Consider the following 21,969-nt stretch of genomic DNA (forward strand, 5'->3'; position numbering starts at 1 on the left):
CAAGCCATTAACTATCTAACAAAAAGAGGCAGGGAAGAAGCAGGGAGCTCCAAAGTAATGCTGAAGAAACCACTGCCAAATGGAGTCCAGTCATCAGTGAAGAGTTAGTGTTGGAAAGAACGAAGCCAAAGAGTCCATTTATCACAATGTTCCTCAAAGGCATCTATTCTTTTATGATAGATTATTAAAATATATGGATTTCATAAAAGTCAGGGAGTTTGGAAAACTTGTTGCCTTACATTAAATCAGAGGCTCCGTCCTCTCCATCTCCCAGCTACTGTCAGCCAATGATTAAACCTGTGAGTGTTTCAGAGAAAGCGAACTGAGCCAAGGTTGAGGATTATCTTCGAACATATTAAGAGGGAATAAAAAACAACAATTCTGTTGAACTGGTAATAATTCAGATTACCACCTACTTCACGTTCAGAGCAGTAATGGACTTAACCAGTTTTCTGTTTCATAAACATTCCCACGGCTCAACACTTTCTGAGGAGACACAACATTACCCACGGCTCTCATCCTGTTTGCTAAGTACCTACATCGACAACCTGAACAAACTTAACGCCGTACAAAAACACAGCTGATTTAGCAGTCTGTAAATTATACATGTACATAAATCTGTACCCAAATGTGTCGCGTTTCACTCCTGCTAACATGCATGGGTTCTTAACTGGCACCTACAATTGTTTGATATAGGTTTACAAACACTAAAACATATGTTCTGCCTAGAATGGGACCATTTAGGGTAATATTTTTGTAGTTTCCTGGCACTGAGATCTGACAGCCTCCCTAAGACAGATCTATTTGCTTCAGCGAGCATTCTGACAGTAAGTGCTACAGATTTAAGCAACCATCAAAAAATATTCTGGAACAACACTTTTCAAGCATGAATATCAAGAGAAACAAGCTGGCTTTGCCTATGTGGCCACGAAGTCAGTAGAAGAATCTGAAATGATGATAATCAAAATCAAATCCAATCCGGGGTGCTAATTATGCCCTCTGACTACTTACAGCTAAGCAAAAACAAAAACAGGTCATTTCTTTCAAATGGTTTCAGGATATAGAAAAGAAAATTAAACTAGATTTAAGTCCCACCAAGACCAGGAATCTTTTAAACTTTTTTAGAAATAAAATGTCAGATCTAAATAAGAGTTGCAGCCAGGTAATACTGTGGAATTAGAGCAGGGTCCTTGGACCCAGACTCACTGGAATGTAACTTACTAAAGGTAAAGAGGATCTCCTGCTTTCTACTATATCCCCAGTGTTCAATAAATATACTCAATAAATCTCTGTTGAATGAACAAACCAGTAACAACTGTTGACTAGTCCCTGAGCTGCCTCTTACTAACTAAATGTAGGTAAATGACTTAACCTGAAGATTCTTAATCCCTGAATTTCTAAAATGGAGACACTGCACCTCCTTTGCTGGTTCATGAGAATCAAAGGTGATATTCCATGGAAAATGACTTAATACTTTACAAAAGACACACAGACAAGTGCTGTTACCCCCACCTGCGACTCCAACTAAACCACTGACAAAGGTGAAAATACTGCCCTTCCTTGAAACAGAATTAGCTTGTCCTTTGCCCTATGATTCTGCTTGGATGTGGCAGCATGGCTGTTAGCCAAAATGGATGCTGTTCTTGTTGTTGTAACATTTTATTTAATCTCCACTGGGAAACTGTGCTTCTCTAGAGAAAATAATGGTAATACAAGGAAGGTCATTTCAAGGTACACTATAAGAAGCATGACACTGGGGTCAGAGGGCTTAGGGGCTCATCAGTTCTGCCCTTAAATCTTTGAGAAAATTCACTTGCTTTCATTTCTTCATTTATACCGTGTTAGGGAAGGAGAGGTAGACGACAAAGCATCTAAGGCCCGTCTCAGTTCTATGATTTTCCAGATACCAGATATTCAAATGCCCCAGAACAAAGCCAGTTCTATTACCCATTAGCATATAATGAGAGATTTTTTAAAGGATGATGAAAACAGTTCTACAAGCTAAGTCACAAAGGCTGGAGAAACAGTGATGCTATAAGAAAGATGAATGATTCCTTCTGAAGAGCTGCCTCAGGCACTGTCTGCCTGCCACTTCCAATAAGTCACTTAACATTCCTGGGACTCAGTGTTTTGATCTGTAAAAGAGGAACAATAATACTGCAAAGGACCACTGGGAGAAAATACCTAAGAAAATGATCAAAAAGCACTGCTATTTTAAGGTAAATGCTATTTAAACACTTTCATGCCCCCCCCAAAAGGGCTGGTGGATTCTAGAAGGAGACAATCAATATTTTAAATAGATTTTTTCCATCACAGTAAAATAACATAATGCTTGTAGATACTGTGATACTTCCAAGAGTCCAGATCGTTTTTCCTGTTTGGGCTCAGGAAATACAAAAACAGGGGTCACTAAAAACTGAAATCTCACAACCTTGAAATAGTAGATCATTTTAAATGTTCATCCGTCTCTCCTCCCAAGATGTTTTGGTTTTGTTGTTGATGTTGTTTTGGTTGGTTGGTTAATTGAAGTCAAGCTGTTGGAACTGGAGCTGAAATGAAAGCACCAATGCTAACAATGTTGCCTGCTACTTATTCTATTAACATTCCATGTCTGCTTACAGAGGAGAGGAAGCTCCAAGAAGATCAACTAAATCAGAAGGTATCCTGCCTTCTCAGTTCCAGGAGTTTTTGTAATTGTGTCAGCTCCAGAATTCGTATCTTTTTTTGTTATTTTACTGTGGTTATTAGCTCCATGATTCTTCATTTCCTCCTATAAACCTAAGGAACCTTGTGATTGTCACTTTTAAGATTCTCTTACCGCTCTCTCCACTCAAAAACATGGTGAGGTATACATTAGATACAGTTTTCCCTCATATTTAAAGGACACTACCTCTTCACCAAAAAAATGCAGTTGTCATTGATTCTTATGAGAAAGTTGATGTCACTGTCAATGAGATCCTCAAATAGCACGACTCCCTCGATAACCCAAACAGGCCAATAACAGCAATCACAGCAAATTAACTCTTAAACAGCAATTTTACTTAAAGAGCCATGATCACTTGCAGCTTTTTCATGGCAGAAGAATTCATTGTGGCTGTTCACAGAGTAATTAGCATTCCCTTCTCTCCTCAGACAATGGCTGGGACTCTGTTCAAAAGCCACCTTAGTTTGAGGAAGCCCTTGAAAGGAAAAAGGCTTCCCTGGTGGCTCAGCTGGTAAAGAATCCGCCTGCAATGCGGGAGACCTGGGTTTGATCCCTGGGTTGGGAAGATCCACTGGAGAAGGGAAAGGATACCCACTCCAGTATTCTGGCCTGGAGAATTCCATAGACTGTATAGACCACGGGGTAGCAAAGAGTCGGGCAGGACTGAGCAACTTTCACTTTCACTTTGAAAGGAAAGGTGATTGACCAGAAATTCTTCAAGAGGCACGTTTCTAAAAAGTGCCTGAATAATCCATGATGATTTGCTTTCCTAGTGGATAAGTTATTTATTAGAAGATAAATTTAAATCTGCTTTTAATTATAAAGAGTATTTTCTAGTAGCATAAGTCACTTTCATGCCCTTCCTCTGAATCCCAAACTAAATCCTAGTAGAAGTACAGAGTTTTAACACAATCTCCTTCAGGCTCGGCAACAGTGATATTTACACATTTTAAAAACCCATTTCCTGAGTTGGCTCTTCACCTCCTTCATCTGTCGCTGGAAGGAGAGGGGACCAGGAGCCTGTATAGAAGGTCTCTAGGCTTGTCCTCTGTCATTTTAGCCTGTTTGATGAACGGCTGTGCACTGCATCTTCCAACTGCTGAGCTCTTCCAACTGCCCTGTAAGCGCTTTACCCTGGAAGCTCTGCTGTGAGTACTAAAGGCGTCTGAAATGATTGCATTCTATCCCTGCTCCTAGGACTTCCCACCACCTCATGCCATCTTAATGCCACTGGGAAAGAGAGGGGCTAGAGCTCTGGTTTATCGAGCAGTGGATACATTTACAGTTTAGGTGAGTTTGAGAATGTACAGGGGAACAAGAGTTATAAAACACTGCTGTGGTTTGGAAGAGAGGAATGATGACAGGTTTGTACCTGCGCCCCTCCACTTTGCACTCGAGTTCAGGAAACTCTGCCCTTCATGAGCCTTAACTTCAAAGGGTGTGGGTGGGTGAGGAGGTGGAATCCGGCAGCCTGCAGCACGTCCCTAGGTTCCCACGTCCCTACCCCTCGGACTTTTCAGCTGCCTGGGTGGGAGGTGGAAGCAGCCGCATTTTCCCATCCCTCGGGACCGGGACTCGGAGGTGCAGGTCTCTCCTGGGGCTCTCTCTCCTGGGGGAGGCGGCGCCGTGGGCAGCGGCCAGACAACCCGGAGAGCCTTAACGGAGGGGCGAGCAGTACCGATGGGGAAGGCGCTGCCGTTCCTGCCGCGACCAGCTTCCCATCACTTTTCCCGGGACTTTGCTCATCAGCTGTCACACTCCCTGGAAAGGAGACTGAGAAGGCGCGCGAAAGGCCCCCAAAAGCGACCCCAGGAGAGCTCTCCTCTTGGGATGCGGACCCATTAGACCCCGCCCCATTCTACCCACCCTTCCAGCCCCGCGCCGCGGCTCCCAGCAAAGCCCCGGGGTTCTGCTGCATCTGCTGGCGCCGAGCGGCGGGAGGCGTCCGCAATAAAGGCACGGACAAAAAGCCGGGGTGTCAAATCCGAATGCACCTCTTACCATTGGACCGCCGGACGATGTTCTCCAGAAACGTGTTTTGCGGGGCCACCAGTCCCTTCCTGCCCCCAGCCATGGTCATCCTCCCGGCAGCGCGGGGTCCCGGCGCGGCGACTCACGGCAGCAGCAAGCTGGGCGCGGGGCCCGCGAGCGATCCCGGCTGGACGCGCCCCATGCGCCCCGCGGGGACCCGGGCGGGCAGGGGCGGCGGCGGCTCCCTCGGCTGCCGCCTCGCGCCCTCTTCGCGCCTGCCTCCCCGCGGCCCGCCTGGCTGTGTCCTCGCGCGGGGCTCGCCGCGCCGCAGCCGCCTCCGGGTGGGCGGGGGGGAGCCGCCGCCACCGGGCCCGCGGCGCCCCCTACCGGGCGCGTGTCCCCCGCCGGCCTGCGGGAGAGCGAGCGGGGCGCTCCCGCAGCGGCCGGGAAGCCGAGCTCCGCGACGGCCGAGGCTGGACGGACGGGCAGCGCCGCGCTCCGGGCACCGCCGGGAAACGTGCTCGGGGCGCGCCTTGGGTTGGGTGGCGAGAGGGGCGTTGGAGCTGCTGTCTCTGGGCGGGTTCACTCCCAACGAGGACGCAGGGAGTCTTGGAGGAACGTGACACTGTACCTCTCCTTCCGTGCTCCGTTCCAGGCCGGAACCCTTGGGACCTCTAAAACTCTTGAAACCCCTTTCTGCTGGCCCCCTAGGGTCTCTTAGCCTCGTTTGTGAAAGTTGCCCCGCCTGCATTCTGAAGCCAGTGTTTGACCATTAATTAATGATGTACCTAAGGGCTCAGGCTTGCAGAGTGACTAACTGGTTGGACTGCAGAAGAGCTGTCGGGTTGCTTTTAAAGATAACCTAAAGTCAAAAACGCACACTCCAGACATTTGACAAGTTTGCAGGCTGACTGTCTCCATTTCCACTCTTATCCAGTGAATATTTTAGCAAAGACCAAGAAAATACATGTATATATACAGAAAGGTTTTCTGTTTGTTTGTTAGCAGAATCACAACCTGTTATGATCAGTGTGTAAGATTAGGGAACAAACAAGCTGTCTGACAAACATCTAAACAGGTGGGATGGGGCTTGTCCCTGAGGGCAGATGCTTGGAGGTTGGGGTTGGTGTGGGCAGCTTCCGCAGACATTTGACATCAATTAAAAACCGCAGAGGACTTCCCAGGTGGCGCTAGTAGTAAAGAACTGGCCTGCCAATGCAGGAGACATGGGTTTGATCCCCTGGCCAGGAAGATCTCCTGGAGGAGGGCATGGCAACTCACTCCGGTATTCTTGCCTAGAGAATCCTATGGACAGAAGAGCCTGGTGGGCTACAGTCCATGGGGTCGCAAAGAGTCGAACACTATTAAGTGACTTAGCACATAAAAACGCAAAAACTGCAGCCTTGACAGGCACACACTGCTGTATTTAAAATAGACAACCCACAAGGACCCACTGTACAGCACAGGGAACTCTGATGGATGTTATGTGGTGCGCCGAATGGGAGGGGAATTTGGGGGAGAATGGATACATGAATATGTATGGCTGAGGCCCTTAGCCGTCCACCCGGAACCATCACAACATTGTTAACTAGACACATTCCAATACAAAATTAAAAGTTCAATACAAAATAAATTAATTTTTAAAAAGCTCAGCCTTGACTTGATGGACAGGCCACCCTGTTCAGGATGCTGTGTTGGCCCTCACACCTGCCTCCTGGTATAAGAAGAATTACATCAACTCAAGATTTCTGGGCAGGAGCTCAGACTGTTTTAGGAGATTTTTACCTGCACATGGGCTTTATCTGTTTTTTCACTGTGTATCCCCAGAGGGTGTATGACCAGAGACTAAAGAACTGCCCCACAAAAAGAATGAGTTGATCGTTTCCTAGTCAGTTCCATGCTGGGACAAGCAACAGTTGACACAAGAATGTAAGAGGCAAAAAACTAGCTGTTGCAACCTCAGCTGTCCAGGTTAACCATCCTGATGCATCCTAATATTTTGTAGATACCTTCTCAGTTTATTCATCTCTCAAATAGAGGAACTAATTCTTGCCCAGCAATCTCTCAGAGATGCCTTGAAGATCAAATGTGATTGTTTAGGGGAGAGCCCCCTAAACTGTAGAGCAGTATACCACGGTCAGACATCATCCAAATAAATCGAGCCGTTACAGACATCACCCTGTGTCTCACCTTGCGGAGACACAAAGTGAACGGATGGTAGCTTTTCGCAGAGTTAGGGGAGTCTTGCGTGGGCTTTGACACCAGTAATGATATACTTCCTCCACTAGGTAACATTCCACCAGGCACATCCGTCACCCAGCTCAGAGCAGTGATTTCTTAAACCCTAGCTCCGTCTAGTGGTTCTTTGCTCTATTACAAATGAGATAACAAGCAGAGTGGATGAGAACTTGGAGATGTAGTGATGCTGAGTTGGTTCCGAGGTGTCTGCCTACTTCATTTGAATCAATCCATTTGAATAAGGCTCTTAAGGTTATGTGATCTACTGCAGGCCCAAGGGGAGATTTTTCACGATGATATTAAATCTGTCAAGCAACCTCATAATCCTGCTTGTGAAAGGAAGATAAAGAAAAGAATGAGTGGGACGGGGGAGCTATCAGAGAGAGTTAATAAAATTTCTCAGATTTTAATGAGCTCTCGTGCTCCAGGGCTTGGGTATAAAGGAAACAAATGATGTTCATTTAAGGTGAGAGATGTTAAAGCCGTGGCAGCCTACCTGATAGGAAAAAGGGGCAAAGAGATATCTTCCATTTTTAATTTCAAATGTACTGCTACTACTGTGGCTCTCGGCACGCCGTGCGCGCTTGCGTGTGTGTGTGTGTGTGTGTGTGTATGTGTGTGTGTGTTGGCACCAATTTGAATACTGTCATTTTTAGTGGCACTCTTGAAGAGATTAAAAGACCTAAAACATCACTTAAACAGTCAGAAATCTTTAACCATTATCTCTACTCACGTGAGGATATCTCATGGCATCTACAAAAAAAAAAAAAAAAAAAACGCATCCTCTGTTCCCCCATTCCCTTAGCCAACCCTCAACACTGTCTGACTGTAGGAATAAGGCTGTGTTCTGCCTTGCCCAGGTTCTCTTTGCTACTCGCAGGCCTGGGTTGCCTGTGTTCAGCAAGCACACCATCTTTGTTTGGACTGGCTAGACAGTACAGTATATTATGCTCCTTACCTCTTACTTCCCACCTTTTGCTTCCTACTTTGTATTCACTTCCAGGAGCTGCTCAGCTTGAAGTTCTGTCTGAGCTTTAGCACTATAATGTAGGAAAGTCAGCTGGAACAAACTTTAATCTTACAAATTTGTCAACATTGCTGACACCTTTGTAAAAGTCACAGTACAGCAATGTGCCTCTGTATTTTTATATAACAGGCAAAGCCACTTTTTATTCAAAGGAACAACTTTAAATAACTGGGACCAGAGTTCCAATTAGACTGCCTCTGTCCCTCTCTGCAGGAAGTGGGCTACCTCTGTCTAGAATGTCTACCAAGAACAATACAGAGTCCAAAATGAAAACTTCTAAAATTTTACGCCACTGTCTCTAGCCAGTTTCTCAGTGGTCTTCCTTTGCTATGCCCTCAGTATTGTGGTTACCCCTGGATTATAACACGTGGTTTGTCTGTATCATACAATAGATGGTGAGCTGAAACACAGATGAACTTCACCAATCTTTGTTTTCACATATATAATTAAGCCATGGTATAATTGGTGAGTTCACAAAAGTAGTTCACAGTGATGGAGACACTACAGAGAGAGCATGGAGATAGAGCTCTACAGAATGGCTGGGAAAAGAGTTCGGGAGAGGACAGAAAAATCTCGAAGCCCAACAAAACATATCTATCAAATGAAGAGGAAGACAGTACCACACACAGGGTGTGGGCTGGGGGGGAAGATGGCATCATGCAAAGACAAGAATTACATTTTTTTCCTTTCAATAAGACCATGAAGTATAGGAAACAGATTTCAAAACCAAGAACCTCTCAAATATAGGAGAGTCGCCCATGAGCCCTGGAAGTTCTCGGAGGAAAAATGGGCAAACAAGGGTGTTTCCTCTGCAGGAAAGAATAAGCATCAATAGGAGAAACTGAACCCAGAAGTGACTTCACCTCCGTGGCTACCATGAGTGAAACATCTTAAAAGGGGGGAATATGCAGCATGCATGGGAAATTTCAGTTTCTATGACCCAGTGACTGATTTATTGTATATAATTTCTGTTCACAAAACATATTTTCTAATAGATGTACAGGAAATGTGTTGGGGAGGCCATATCCATTGGAAAGATCTCTTCTGTATTATGGGGCTTCCCAGGTGGCTCAGTGGTAAAGAATCCTCCTGCCCATGCAGGAGACACAGGAGATGTGGATTTGATCCCTGGGTCAGGAAAATCCCAGGAGTAAATAGAGGAGTAAAACCACTCCAGTATTCTTACCTGGAAAATTCCATGAACAGAGGAGCTGGTGGGCTACAGTCCATGGGTCACACAGAGTTGGACTCGACTGAGTACATACACAGGCATATTCTGTATTATGGACACCTACCTCTACCAAGTGCTGGGAAAAAGAAGAAAATCTGCCTCCATAAGAATCGTAGCCTGTGAATCTAGTTGACTGGAGGGTGTCACACTGGTGTAGATGCCATGCTCAACTGTGGCTAACCTAACAGGCATTTTTAAACATTTGCAGAACTGGGTTATATCCTTCTAAATGCCCAAAGCTATTATCCTTCTTTCTCATTTCCTCCTATCAAGAGAACAAGATCTTTTATCACATCCCTCTCATGGAAAATAATGAAAAGCATATACAACCGTCTCATTTTATTATGCAAACATTCGCTCAGAGTCTAGCATACACCAGAAGCTGGAATAAGTTCTAGGGATGAAAAGAGGGTTGTGATTGATACCTGCCCCCGTGAGGCTCAGGAATCAGTGATCTCTCTCCTTTCAGCCACTTTCCCTTCTCAGTTGTGTCCTCCAGACCCTGCTGTCTTTGTCCACAAACTACATTTCAGCTTGATCTTCACACTGAAGACTTTCCTGCCTTCTCTTCACTGAGACTTGTCTCTCCCCTAAGGTCTTGGAGTCCCACAGATCACCCTCCTTTAGAAGATATTCATCGGCCGTGGCCCCTGCTCCTAGAAGCCAGAAGTGAGTGGGAACTCATCAAGAGTAGGCAGTTGGATGCACAAGCGCAGAGCCCAAGAGAAACATCTGGGCAGAGCCAGAGATTGAAAATCACCAGCTTATAACCTTCAGAAGAGAGTGAGAAGGAGCAACCAGAAAGTAGGGGAACTGGGATAAGCCATTTGAGAGAAGTCTTTACATGGGAAGAGTAATGGCACCATCATATACATATGTATGTGCGTACTAAGTTGCTTCAATCGTGTCTGACTCTTCGCAACCCTCTGGACTGTAGCTCGCCAGGCTCTTCTGTCCATGGAATTCTCCAGGCAAGAATATTGTGTTGCCGCTCCCTTCTCCAGGGGATCTTCCTGACCCAGGGATCAAACCCGTGTCTCCTGAGGCTCCTGCATTGCAGGCAGATTCTTTATCACTTAGCCACCCGGGAAGCCCAGATTTATTTATTTATTCTTGGCCATGTCGTGTGACATGTGGGATCTTAGTTCACCAACCAGGGATTGAACTCGGTGTGTGCCGTGAAAACTGGAGAATGTCTCTGGGACAGAATGATCAGTTGGTCTTTTGAGACCTTAGTGGAAACATTTTCAGTGGAATAGTGGGGACAAAGCCACATTACAATGGGTTTAAAGAACAATTAGAAAGTTACAATCCAGATAGCAGACTGAGCTTCTAACTCAAACATACAGAAATGCCAGATAATTTGTTTTTAAGCTTATCTTCAATATACTGCCAAGATCAAAAGAAGTCAGAAATAGGCAGGAATCCATTGCAGTTGTGGGAATGCATGGGGAGCAGCAGGGGAGTGTAGCTTCTAAAGAAATGCTCCTTAGGGTGTCCAATTTTGGTATTTGTGTGACGGTTCTGAGGACAGAGGCCCCATTCATGGTGGTAAAACTGGAACTGAGTCTCTGCTAGACCCAGGAACCTGGAAAAATAGAACCTACAAGCCTGAGCTCTCAGCTGGTCCAGAACATGGGTGGAAACAGTAAACCTTCACAAATCGGAAGACCACTAAGTCTTCCACATTAATGGGACAGGATTCTCCCAGCTACCCTCACAGTGTAGAATCTTGTGCTAAGAAATTTATACAGAAATGTCACATAGCCCCATCAGAAACTAGTAAGAAACCACTGCTGCAGGAAAAATATATACCAAACAATATACCTTAAGATCCAACGATAAAAAGTACCCCCAATAGAAAGCATACAGACATAGTTATAAATCATACCAAAAATAATTCTACATCATAAATGAAGTCAAATAAAAAGTTGGAGAAAACAGCAACTGAGAAACAATGCAGGATATAGCAAGTTGAGACTTTAAAATGTGCATTTTATATATTCAGAGAATAAGAAAGAAATGTAAACATTAAAGTGAAAATAAGACACTATGACAAAAAAACAGGCAAATTTTGATCAAAATTAAATAAAATTTAAAACATTTATGGAAATAAAAATCTCCTGGGTATATTATTCAGTAGCCTAGACCCAATTAGCTGGAAAGGAAATTACACAGAATGTAGCCTAGAGAAATAAACAGATGGGGAATGTAAATGATAAGTGGATGGAGTGAAAGGCTCAAACATATGTCTGAAAAGAATCCCCTAAGGAATAAAAACACATATGGAGAAGAAGCAATATTTAAAGGGACAACGAGAATAAATTTTCCAGAATTAAAGAAATCAAATATCTCACAATTAAATTCTCAGATTGAAAAGACAGGATAAATGAAAACAAATCCAAACCTAGACATATAGAAATGAAACTCCAGAGCATAAAAGAAAAAGAAGAATCTTAAAAATTATCATAGGAAAAAAAAAGATCAGCTACAACGACATGAAGATGATACTGACATGAGAGATCTCAACCTAACAAGAGAGTTAAAATGACGGAATACACCAGTGAGTTCCCAACACAACGGCTAAACTTCAAAAGACTGACAGGACAAAGTACTGACAAGAATGTGGAACCAAAAGAACTCTCAAACATTGCTGTGAGAGTCTGAAATAATAAAAAACAAAACAAACAAACAAAAAACCACTTTGGAAATAGCCTGGCAGTTTCTTACAAAACTATTGATAACCATTCACTCATCCCACACCCCAGAAATTCCACATACATTCAAAAAAGATTTGTTTGTATCTGCTTCATTCATAACAGTTAAAGACTAAAAGCAGCATGTGTCCATCACCAGCAGAATAAATAAACGAACCATGGTATACCAATATGATAGAATACTGCAGAGTAACAAAATGAAACAAACCACAGTTAAAGGCAAACAACATAGACGAATCTCAACACATTACATTGAGTGAAAAAGTCTTAAGACTAAAGAGTATATGGTATGTTATTTCATTCATACAGAGTTTTAGAACAAGCACACAAATTAAGGTAGAAAAGAAATCAGAACAGTGTTTGTCTCTCAAGGAGGATACTGAGGATTGCCTAGGGAGGGACATGATGAAATTTTCGGGAGTAATAGGAACATGCTACATCTTCATGAAAGTGTGGGTTATGCATGTATATGTCAAAACTCAGAAAATCACACACTTGAGTTTTATGCATTCTGCATAGTTTATTTCAAAAAAGAAACTCCACATATTGAACCCTAGCTAGTTATATTCAGGCTTATCATTTAGGAGCAAAGTATATGGATGTCTACAACTTATTTTGAAATCCACCAAAAAATAAGATAAATAGACATGATAAGACAAAAACATCACAGTATTAATGATAGCAGAATCTGTATGGTTTGTATGTAAGTGTTCACTGTACAAGTCTTTCAAATTTTCTGTATGTTTGAATTTTTTCATATCCATTTCTATCCATTTTAAAGGGAGGATAAAGTAAAGACATTAACAGAGACAGGCTAAAACTTATAGACATTTGCTGAAAGAACTAATTAAGAAATTAAGGAACTAATGAAGAATTAGGAAAAAAGAACTAGAAGAAAAAAAGTGGATTACATGATGCAATAATGAAAAAGAAACTGGTAAAAACATGGCAGTAGACACAAGTAAATGTTGACTTCTAGAAATAGTGAGGACAATAAGAGATAAATTAGAGGGGTGTTACAAATATGGTGACAGTAAAACGGCTGATAACAGCAGAATAAATAATGGAAACTGAAATGTTTCAAAATTTTTGTCTTATAATAGCAAGACTGCTGAGTTTTAGACTCTGTTAGAAAATTTATAACTTTCAGACCAGTGAGGGGAAATAAGAATGGGCATAAAGGAAATATAATCAAATCAAAATATGCCACATAAAGAGAGAGAAGATGTAAAGAATTAATATGGAAGGTTAAAATATACATTAAAAGTGGCAGAAATACACCAAAATATGTCAGTAATCACAATGCATGTGATTGTGTGTGTGTGTGTGCACATGTGTACGCACACACGTAATTGCTTCAGTTGTGTCCAACTCTTTGCAACCCCATGGGCTGTATGTAGCCCACCAGGCTCCTCTGTCCATGAAGTTTTCCAGGCAAGAATACTGGAGTGGGTTACCATGCCCTCTTCCAGGGGATCTTCCCAACCCAGGGATCAAACCCACATCTCTTAAGTCTCCTGCATTGGCAGGTGGGTTCTTTACCATTAGCACTACCTAAATTTTCTTATTAAAATAAACACTTACATCAGATAAAAAACAGAATCAATCTTGTGATGGTTTAAAAAAATCTCACTTGGAACATAATTACACAGAAATGTTTAAAATAGAGAGAGATGGAAAAGGACATAGTAGGACTTTGGGTTTGGGGAATACTGCAAAGCCATCCTATCACAAATATTAAAAAATTCTGAATAAAATTAATAAATGATAAAGTTTTTTATATGTTATATATGTGCACAACATACTACATATATTTATATATTTATATTTTCTTAATTTTTAGTTTATATTGGAGCATAGTTGATTAACAACATTGTGTTAATTTCAGGTATATAGCAAAGTAATTCAATTATACATATACATGTATATATATTCTTTTAATTGAATAACATGAAATGAAAGGAATTACCCGAGGACCAAAAAACAAAACCAGAACTAAAACCAAAGCAAAAATAATAAATACATTAATTTGTATCTTAAAACAGATAATTTTCACTTGCCTTTATTTACTTTACTTGGTGCCATAAGAGAATGATTTAGAGTAGGTTCATATCATAGGAAACATGAGCTATCAGTATTACTTTCCAACATGGGACCTTTGAGATGGGTGCTTTATGCTAAGTTGGGGGGCTGTCTTCATTGTTCTCAGCCTTCCAAAAGATCCTTTGATAGTTCTTCTTCCAGTTGACTTCCTCAGTTCATTGGTAGAATTGTAGCCTATAAAAAGTTGTTGTTGTTTAGTCGCTAAGTCATGTCAGACCCTTTTGCAACCTCATGGACTGTAGCCTGTCAGGCTCCTCTGCCCATGCGATTTACTGGGGTGGGTTGCTAGTAAATACAGGAGTGGATTGCCATTTCCTTCTCCCCCCCAAAAAAAAAACACTGTTTAAAAGAATCCTAAAAAAAATAAAGTCTAATATCAACTTTGATCAACCGAATATCTTCATCAAATATGATACACATTGCCATCAGAGGATCTGCTATGTGGTTATATTGCTGGTCAAGATCATGAATAGATCAACAAATAAGAAACAGATCAAGATGTGTGACATGACCTATAGGGGGCTTGAAGATCCAGTGTGATTTCAATAGTACTGAAGTTCAGTTTAGTATCAAATGCTAAATCAGTATTTCTGGGTATGCCCACCTGCAGAAAAACATGGCTAGTCTCCACACATGGAATGGGGTGGGGATGGATGCTTTGGACTCAGTCAGTCAGTTCAGTCGCTCAGTTGTGTCCGACTCTTTGTGACCCCATGGACTGCAGCACCCCAACAAGGAAGAAAGTGAAGAGGAACATAAATCAAACCATCTAAGGTTCTCCAAATAGTTCACATTTAGAAGGACATAAACACAGAAATGACAAAAGTTAAATGCCAGCGAGTTGTTTCAACCTGTGAACCAAATGTCAGAGAATGACTTCTTTAGTATTCTGAGAATTATGGAAAATTCAACCAAAATATTATTCTTAGAGCAATTAAATGAATATATAAGGCAGAGGAGAACCATTTGGAGAATAAGCATCCGTATAAATGTAACATGACAGAGAAAATGGGATCTCTCAAGGTTTCTTTTGCTGTTACCTTCTTTGTTAAAGAGAATCTTATTTAAACTGTACTCAACTTTCCAAAGTCACAAAGAAGAAACTGAACTCTAAGACCTGAGAATATATATTAAGAAACCGTACAAGTAGTTAAAGTTAAAGAAGGAGAAGGGGATGACAGAGGACGAGATGGTTGGATGACATCACTGACTCAATGGACATGAGTTTGAGCGAGCTCCGGGAGATGGTGATGGAGAGTGTTGCCTGGAGTGTTGCAGCCGTGGGGTCACAAACAGTCGGACACAACTGAGCAACTGAACAACAAGTTAAAGCTAGTTCAAGTCTCCATGCCCAGCTGCATGAAATATTACAGGCACCAGAAGCCTAAGCACAAGAAAATATTTTCCTGATTTTGTTCAAAAGAAGAAAGAAATGAATCATTTTGTAAACCACTGCTTAGCTTATAGTTATTCTGAAAAAAGACTGTTGATAGGCTATTAAACATGGGTTGGAAGTGTCTAGAAAGAAACGAATTAACCACTGGGAGCCAACATGGATCAACCAAATGGGGAAAAAGAGGAGCAGAAGATGGCAGAAAGAAAGACAATATAAAGAAAAATTATGAAAGCCTTAGACATGAACCCGAAAGACTGCAGAATGTCTTCAGTGAAATCCAGGTAGTGTCAAGCACATCCATCCAAGGTGTCTGGTTTATATGGCCTTTGTGTCTTTCGTGATCTTTGAGCTAGTTACAACTCTGTAATCTGTAGACAACTAACAACCTCAGATATGCAGATGACACCACCTTTATGGCAGAAAGTGAAGAGGAACTAAAAAACCTCTTGAGGAAAGTGAAGGAGGAGAGTGAAAAAGTTGGCTTAAAGCTCAATATTTAGAAAACTAAGATCATGGCATCTGGTCCCATCACTTCATGGCAAATAGATGGGGAAACAGTGGAAACAGTGTCAGACTTTATTTTTGGGGCTCCAAAATCACTGCATATGGTGATTGCAGCCATGAAATCAAAGGACGCTTGCTCCTTGCAAGGAAAGTTATGACCAACCTGGATAGCATATTAAAAAGCAGAGATATTACATTGCCAACAAAGGTCCGTCTAGTCAAGGCTATGGTTTTTCCAGTGGGCATATATGGATGTGAGAGTTGGACTATAAAGAAAGCTGAGTGCCAAAGAATTGATACTTTTGAACTGTGGTGTTGGAGAAGACTCTTGAGAGTCCCTTGGACTGCAAGAAGATCCAACCAGTTCATCCTAGAGATCAGTCCTGTGTGTTCATTGGAAGGACTGATGTTGAAGCTGAAACTCCAATACTTTGGCCACCTTATGCAAAGAGTTGACACATTGGGAAAGACCCTAATGCTGGGAAGGATTGGGGGCAGGAAGAGAAGGGGATGGCAGAGGATGAGATGGCTGGATGGCATCACCAAACTTGATGGACATGGGTTTGGGTAGACTCCAGGAGTTGGTGATAGACAGGGAGGCCTGGCGTGCTGCAGTTCATGGGGTCGCAAAGAGTCGGACATGACTGAGCGACTGAACTGAACTGATAGCATTGCAAATGATTCTTGGCCAGAGATGTACAAATGGATTCTTTTCTGATGGAAATTCAGTCGATTCTCTTCCTCCAATGTGGAATAAGTCAGTTTAACATTTTTGAAGGAAATTTAGTTAACTATTCCTAATGAGCTGGGTATGTTTCTACTCCTTCATTAACTGAGCTAAATAAAATCTTTGATGTGCTTTTGTTTTATATTTGTGTAAGAAGCATAAATTCATATATATATATATATATATATATATATATATATATATTTTTTATGGGAGACTGGAAAGGGGCTTTCAGAAGAAGTAGTAACATGTTCTTAAAATAGGGGAATGAGAAAGGACATGGTGTGTTGACGCAGGAAACAGCACATGGAGTGGTAGGGAGATGAGACAGGACAGATAAGCAAAATTAGGTCAAAAGGGCTTTGTGATATAATGGAATTGAAAAATCCTCTTTGAGTCAGCTAATTTTAAGGCCAATTTCTATGGGCTTCCTTAAGTGTTTGTAGAACTTAGCAAGCAGAATTATATATCTGAGTTGCTACAGAAGGACTATCCACTAGAACCCAAGCCGGGAAGTAACAGTGTTCATATGAAAGATTCAGAGACATGGAAATCTTGAAGAGGAACTTGGCTTCCTGGGGTTTGGGGTAAACTTTTTAGGTGGTGATGGGTAATAGTTCTACAACTGACATGTGGGTTACATACATAAACCAAGAATAAAGTTTCTACTTGATCTTGGAGATGATAAGGAACCATTGAGGTTGCTGGCATAGCAAGACAGGCATGCCTAGAGCAGGAAATGACATGAATATAGGTGATCAAGTGCTCAGTTGGGGTTGGGAAGGCGAAAGAGGAAGAATTGCAGATTACAGGCATCTTAGTTTGTGAATGGGGAAAATGACTTTACATGTGACCATTAGAAATAAACTCATAAAACCCAGGACAGAGAGTAATGCTGTGATCGACAAAATGATGCAGAGAAGGTCAGAGAGCTGTTCAAATCACCAATTCATGGTTTCATACTTCTAGTTCTAACGGAGAGGGAAAGATGAAAATCAGCTTCTCACATATTGTCAGCATTTAAGCAATCATTTTACCATTAGTGCAGGGGGAAGTGGAAAATGATGTGTGAATTGTTTCCTGAGGAGCATCAACATTTTTCTCCTATGATTCATGGGAGGACCATCTTTCTTATTAACCACATTTTTCGAGGATCAACTTATACTAAGACACTCTTGAAACAGAGTAGAACCCTATGGTCCTCACCCCCCACTACCACCACCAATCACGTCTTCTGCCTGCCTTTCATCTGTGGAAAGCTTCAGACAAAGAATAATTTTAATTAAAGAAGTGGGAAATACAAAAACAAGGAAAACAACCAGAGGAGACCAACTAATAGTAATGTAGTCATTAAGCATAGTCAAGGACCTTTAGTCCCTTCTCAAGGACTATGGATAATATTCCGAGCCATACCCTGTGATCTGTCTTACAGATACTGAAACCCCAAGTGGAAGAAGTTAACTGCATGGTGACCAGACTGTACCCAGGACTTGAGCTGCCACAATTCCGAGACCTGGATGCAAAAAATGGGAACAAATGGATCCTGGAACTGAAGATGAACTGTACCTAAAACCAAGATGATGCTGGTCAGACCACTGATGATCAATCTGAAGATGACTGTTAGAGGTGACTGTGCTGTTTCAGCATGTAGCCCCCCCACCAACTCTGTCTATAAAAACTCTCACCTCCTGCTTGTGGGGAGGGGGTGGTACTGGGCCTTTGGACAGATGTCCACCACCCTCCCCCTCTGCAATTGCCAGCATCTGAGATAAAGCAAACTTTCCTTATCACCAACCTGGCCTGCTTATTGGCTTTTGAGAGGAGAGCAGCCAGACCCCACTACACACTCTTTCGGTAACACTCTGACAGATACAGTTGGTTTAGAGCTAACTCAGCACTGAAGAGGTTTCCCAGGTAGCACAGGGGTTCAGCCCCTGGGTCAGGAAGATCCCCTGGAATAGGAAATAGCAATCCACTCCATTATTCTTGCCTGGAAAATCCCATGGACAGAGGGGCCTAGCGGGCTACAGTCCAAGTGGTCGCAGAGCTGCACACGGCTGAGCACAGCACAGCACGTAGTACTGCAGAGCAAAGGAGTCAAAGTGGCCTCCGACCGGAGTCATTGCAGCCTTGCGGTTGAAAACAGGAGCTTTGGAGTCAAGCAGAACCAATTTAAGGGTAATTTTAAATCTCACATATGTACCCAAAAAGAAGTTAATTCATGTTAGATTTGCTGGGGATTTTGTCAAAATGCAGATTCTGACTAGTACCTAAGTTTCTTCATTTCCAATAAGATCCCTAGTTTTTTTTAATATGTTAAGGAAAAAAGCAACAAGAAAAGATAAGAGTAATTACTCAATGCAATTGGAATGGTACAGGAACATGAGGCTACTGTGTTATTGTCACTACTAAATCTGAACGATCATGTCTAAAACATACATTAAAACTTGAGTTTAGAAATCTATTATAGTGTGCTTTTTAGAGGACCAGTAATGATGGAAAAATAAATGTGTTTTAATTTATGCATGAGAAGGAAATGGCAACCCACTCCAGTGTTCTTGCCTGGAGAATCCCAGGGATGGGGGAGCCTGGTGGGTGGGCTTCCATCTATGGGGTCACAGAGAGTCGGACACGACTGAAGTGACTTAGCAGCAGCAGCAGCAGTACATTGCTGATTAATATGATAATATGTGGATTCTTATGTTTCAGGTATATAGAGAGTGAAATAATGTCTATTTCAAACTCTATCTTACAGTCTCTTATCCAGCCACATTTCATGCTGGATTCATTCACACACTACAGAACTATGGACATTCAGAGGAAACTTTTACAAAACAATGGAAACTGAAAAATTCAGTAACAATAGAAATGTACATTGACATACAACCAATTATAATGAAATTTAAAATCAATAGTATTAAAAACAAATATTTTATGGCACAGGTCAAATATTGTAGATTAAGATAGTCTTGTTGATAGTAACTTGAACATTCAAATAAAGTGCTCTTTATCGGGAAATGATAGATTTACAATATGCCAGAGTGTAAGTCACTTAACATTTCAGATGAGAACATTAACCAGTACTATGAATTCTTCATAAATGTGAGGTGAGTAATAATGATGTTAGTATGTGGAAAATGAAGGGGCATTAAAATATTTTACAAATAAAAATAAGAGAATAAACTGAAACCTGAAGGAATTACCCACTTCAAGGATCAGTTGGTGGGGAGAGCATTACAGCCTGAGGAAACAGAAGGTCAAGAGATGGTGCGGCCTGACTCGGAGTGTGAGAGGAGGCGTCGGCGGAGACGTGTTTGGAGAGATTGAGCAGGCGGTCCTCTCAGTCCTCGTTAGCCCTGTTAAAGATTTACTCTCTCAAAGAACAGCAGAAAGCCAGTGAAGGATTTTAAACAGAGGAGTCGTAGGATTCAATCTGCATTTTCCAAAGATCATTTCGGCTTCAATGTAGAAAATACATTGCCAACGTGGGCTAAGCCTGGAGACAGTGACACTCCAGTTCAGTTCAATTCAGTCGCTCAGTCGTGTCCGACTCTCTGCGACCCCATGAATCACAGTACGCCAGACCTCCCTGTCCATCATCAACTCCCGGAGTTCACTCAGACTCATGTCCACAGAGTCGGTGATGCCACCCAGCCATCTCATTCTCTGTCGTCCCCTTCTCCTCCCGCCCCCAAACTTTCCCAGCGTCAGAGTCTTTTCCAGTGAGTCAACTTGTCGCATGAGGTGGCCAAAGTATTGCAGTTTCAGCTTTAGCATCAGTCCTTCCAATGAACACTCAGGATTGATCTCCTTTAGAATGGACTGGTTGGATCTCCTTGCAGTACAAGGGACTCTAGTTGGCAGTAATTTGGCAGCAATGAAAAATTAAGGAAGTTACGGGAAGTTTACCACCTTGCAGGAAGGGGTGTGACAGCAGCTGAATCAGGCAGAGGGAAATTTCATGTAGGCATTGAAAAGTCACTTGACTACCTGGGGGCTTAATTTTCTCTTCTTAGAAAACAGCATCATACCTGGCCCTGCAGAGTCCCCCTCTCTCATCATAATGATACTGAACTTATTATGTGAAAGGTACTCAGGGTAGAGTAGACTTTTAATATTCCCTCCAAAATTTAAATTGTTGAAGATATACTCCTTTCATTTTTGTGAAATGCCTCTTTTCTAAGGAACCAAACACACTTTATTAACATTGTCTTCTAAGCCTAAAATCCCCTGTGAAGCTGAAATAATCAATAAGCACAGTCAACTGGCTCAATAACAGTGTTGAGCATTCTCTGATTTATTGGTAAAATTTCCAGAGGGGGGAGTGGTTCTCTCCTTTGAGGATTTTCTACACCATCAACACTGATAAACCAAATGCACTCTCCAGGCCACCTCAAAAGATTAGGATGCATGTTTGGGAGCTCCAAGGATTTATAAATCAAGAGGATAGTGAATAACTATGATTTAGATTTTATTTATAAAAGGTATGTATTTTTCAGCTTATTATTAGAATAATCAACATTGGTGTCATGTCATATATACATTCCCTAAATGTTTTTAGTTGAGAATAACTTGATGCCAATTTTTAAGCATAGTTTAATCATAATTGGGACAGGAAAACTGAGCAGTAGCCACAGGACTGGAAAAGGGCAGTTTTCATTCCAGTCCCAAAGACAGGCAATGCACTCAATGCAATTGAGCGCACTTATTGCCTCATTTCACAATTGCACTCATCTCACACGCTAGCAAAGTAATGCTCAAAATTCTCCAAGCCAGGCTTTGACAGTACATGAACCGAGAACTTCCAGATGTTCAAGCTGGATTTAGAAAAGGCAGAGGAACCAGAGTTCAAATTGCCAACATCCATTCGATCATAGAAAAAGCAAAAGAGTTCCAGAAAAACATCTACTTCTGCTTTATTGACTATGCCAAAGCCTTTGACTGTGTGGATCACAACAAACTGTGGAAAATTCTGAAAGAGATGGGAATACCAGACCACCTGACCTGCCTCCTGAGAAATCTGTATGCAAGTCAAGAAGCAATAGTTAGAACTGGACATGGAAAAATGGACTGGATCCAAATTGGGGAAGGAGCACATCAAGGCTGTATATTGTCACCCTGTTTATTTAACTTTTATGCAGAGTACATCATGTGAAATGCTGGGTTGGATGAAGCACAAGCTGTAATCAGGATTGCTGGGAGAAATATCAATAACCTCAGATATGCAGATGACACCACCCTTATGGCAGAAAGTGAAAAAGAACTAAAGAGCCTCTTGATGAAATTGAAAGTTCAGTTCAGTCGCTCAGTCATGTCCGACTCTCCACGACCCCATGAATCTCAGCACGGCA

General features: G+C 42.0%; 1 protein-coding gene across 1 annotated transcript in view; it reads right to left on the bottom strand.

The window, feature by feature from the left end:
* KCNH1 (potassium voltage-gated channel subfamily H member 1) overlaps positions 1–4,890 on the bottom strand; it is a 424,393-nt gene extending 419,503 nt beyond the window's left edge. Inside the window, exon 1 of the mRNA XM_088845243.1 lies at positions 4,706–4,890. Within this exon, the coding sequence (XP_088701369.1) occupies positions 4,706–4,784 (79 nt within the window). The 5' untranslated portion in view covers positions 4,785–4,890. The remainder of the gene's footprint in view (positions 1–4,705) is intronic.
* Positions 4,891–21,969: the final 17,079 nt, after the last annotated feature.

Source organism: Moschus berezovskii, chromosome 17 (genome assembly GCF_049115385.1).
Source record: "Moschus berezovskii isolate FMDL1 chromosome 17, NW_MosBer_1.0, whole genome shotgun sequence".
Taxonomy (NCBI): Eukaryota; Metazoa; Chordata; class Mammalia; order Artiodactyla; family Moschidae; genus Moschus; species Moschus berezovskii.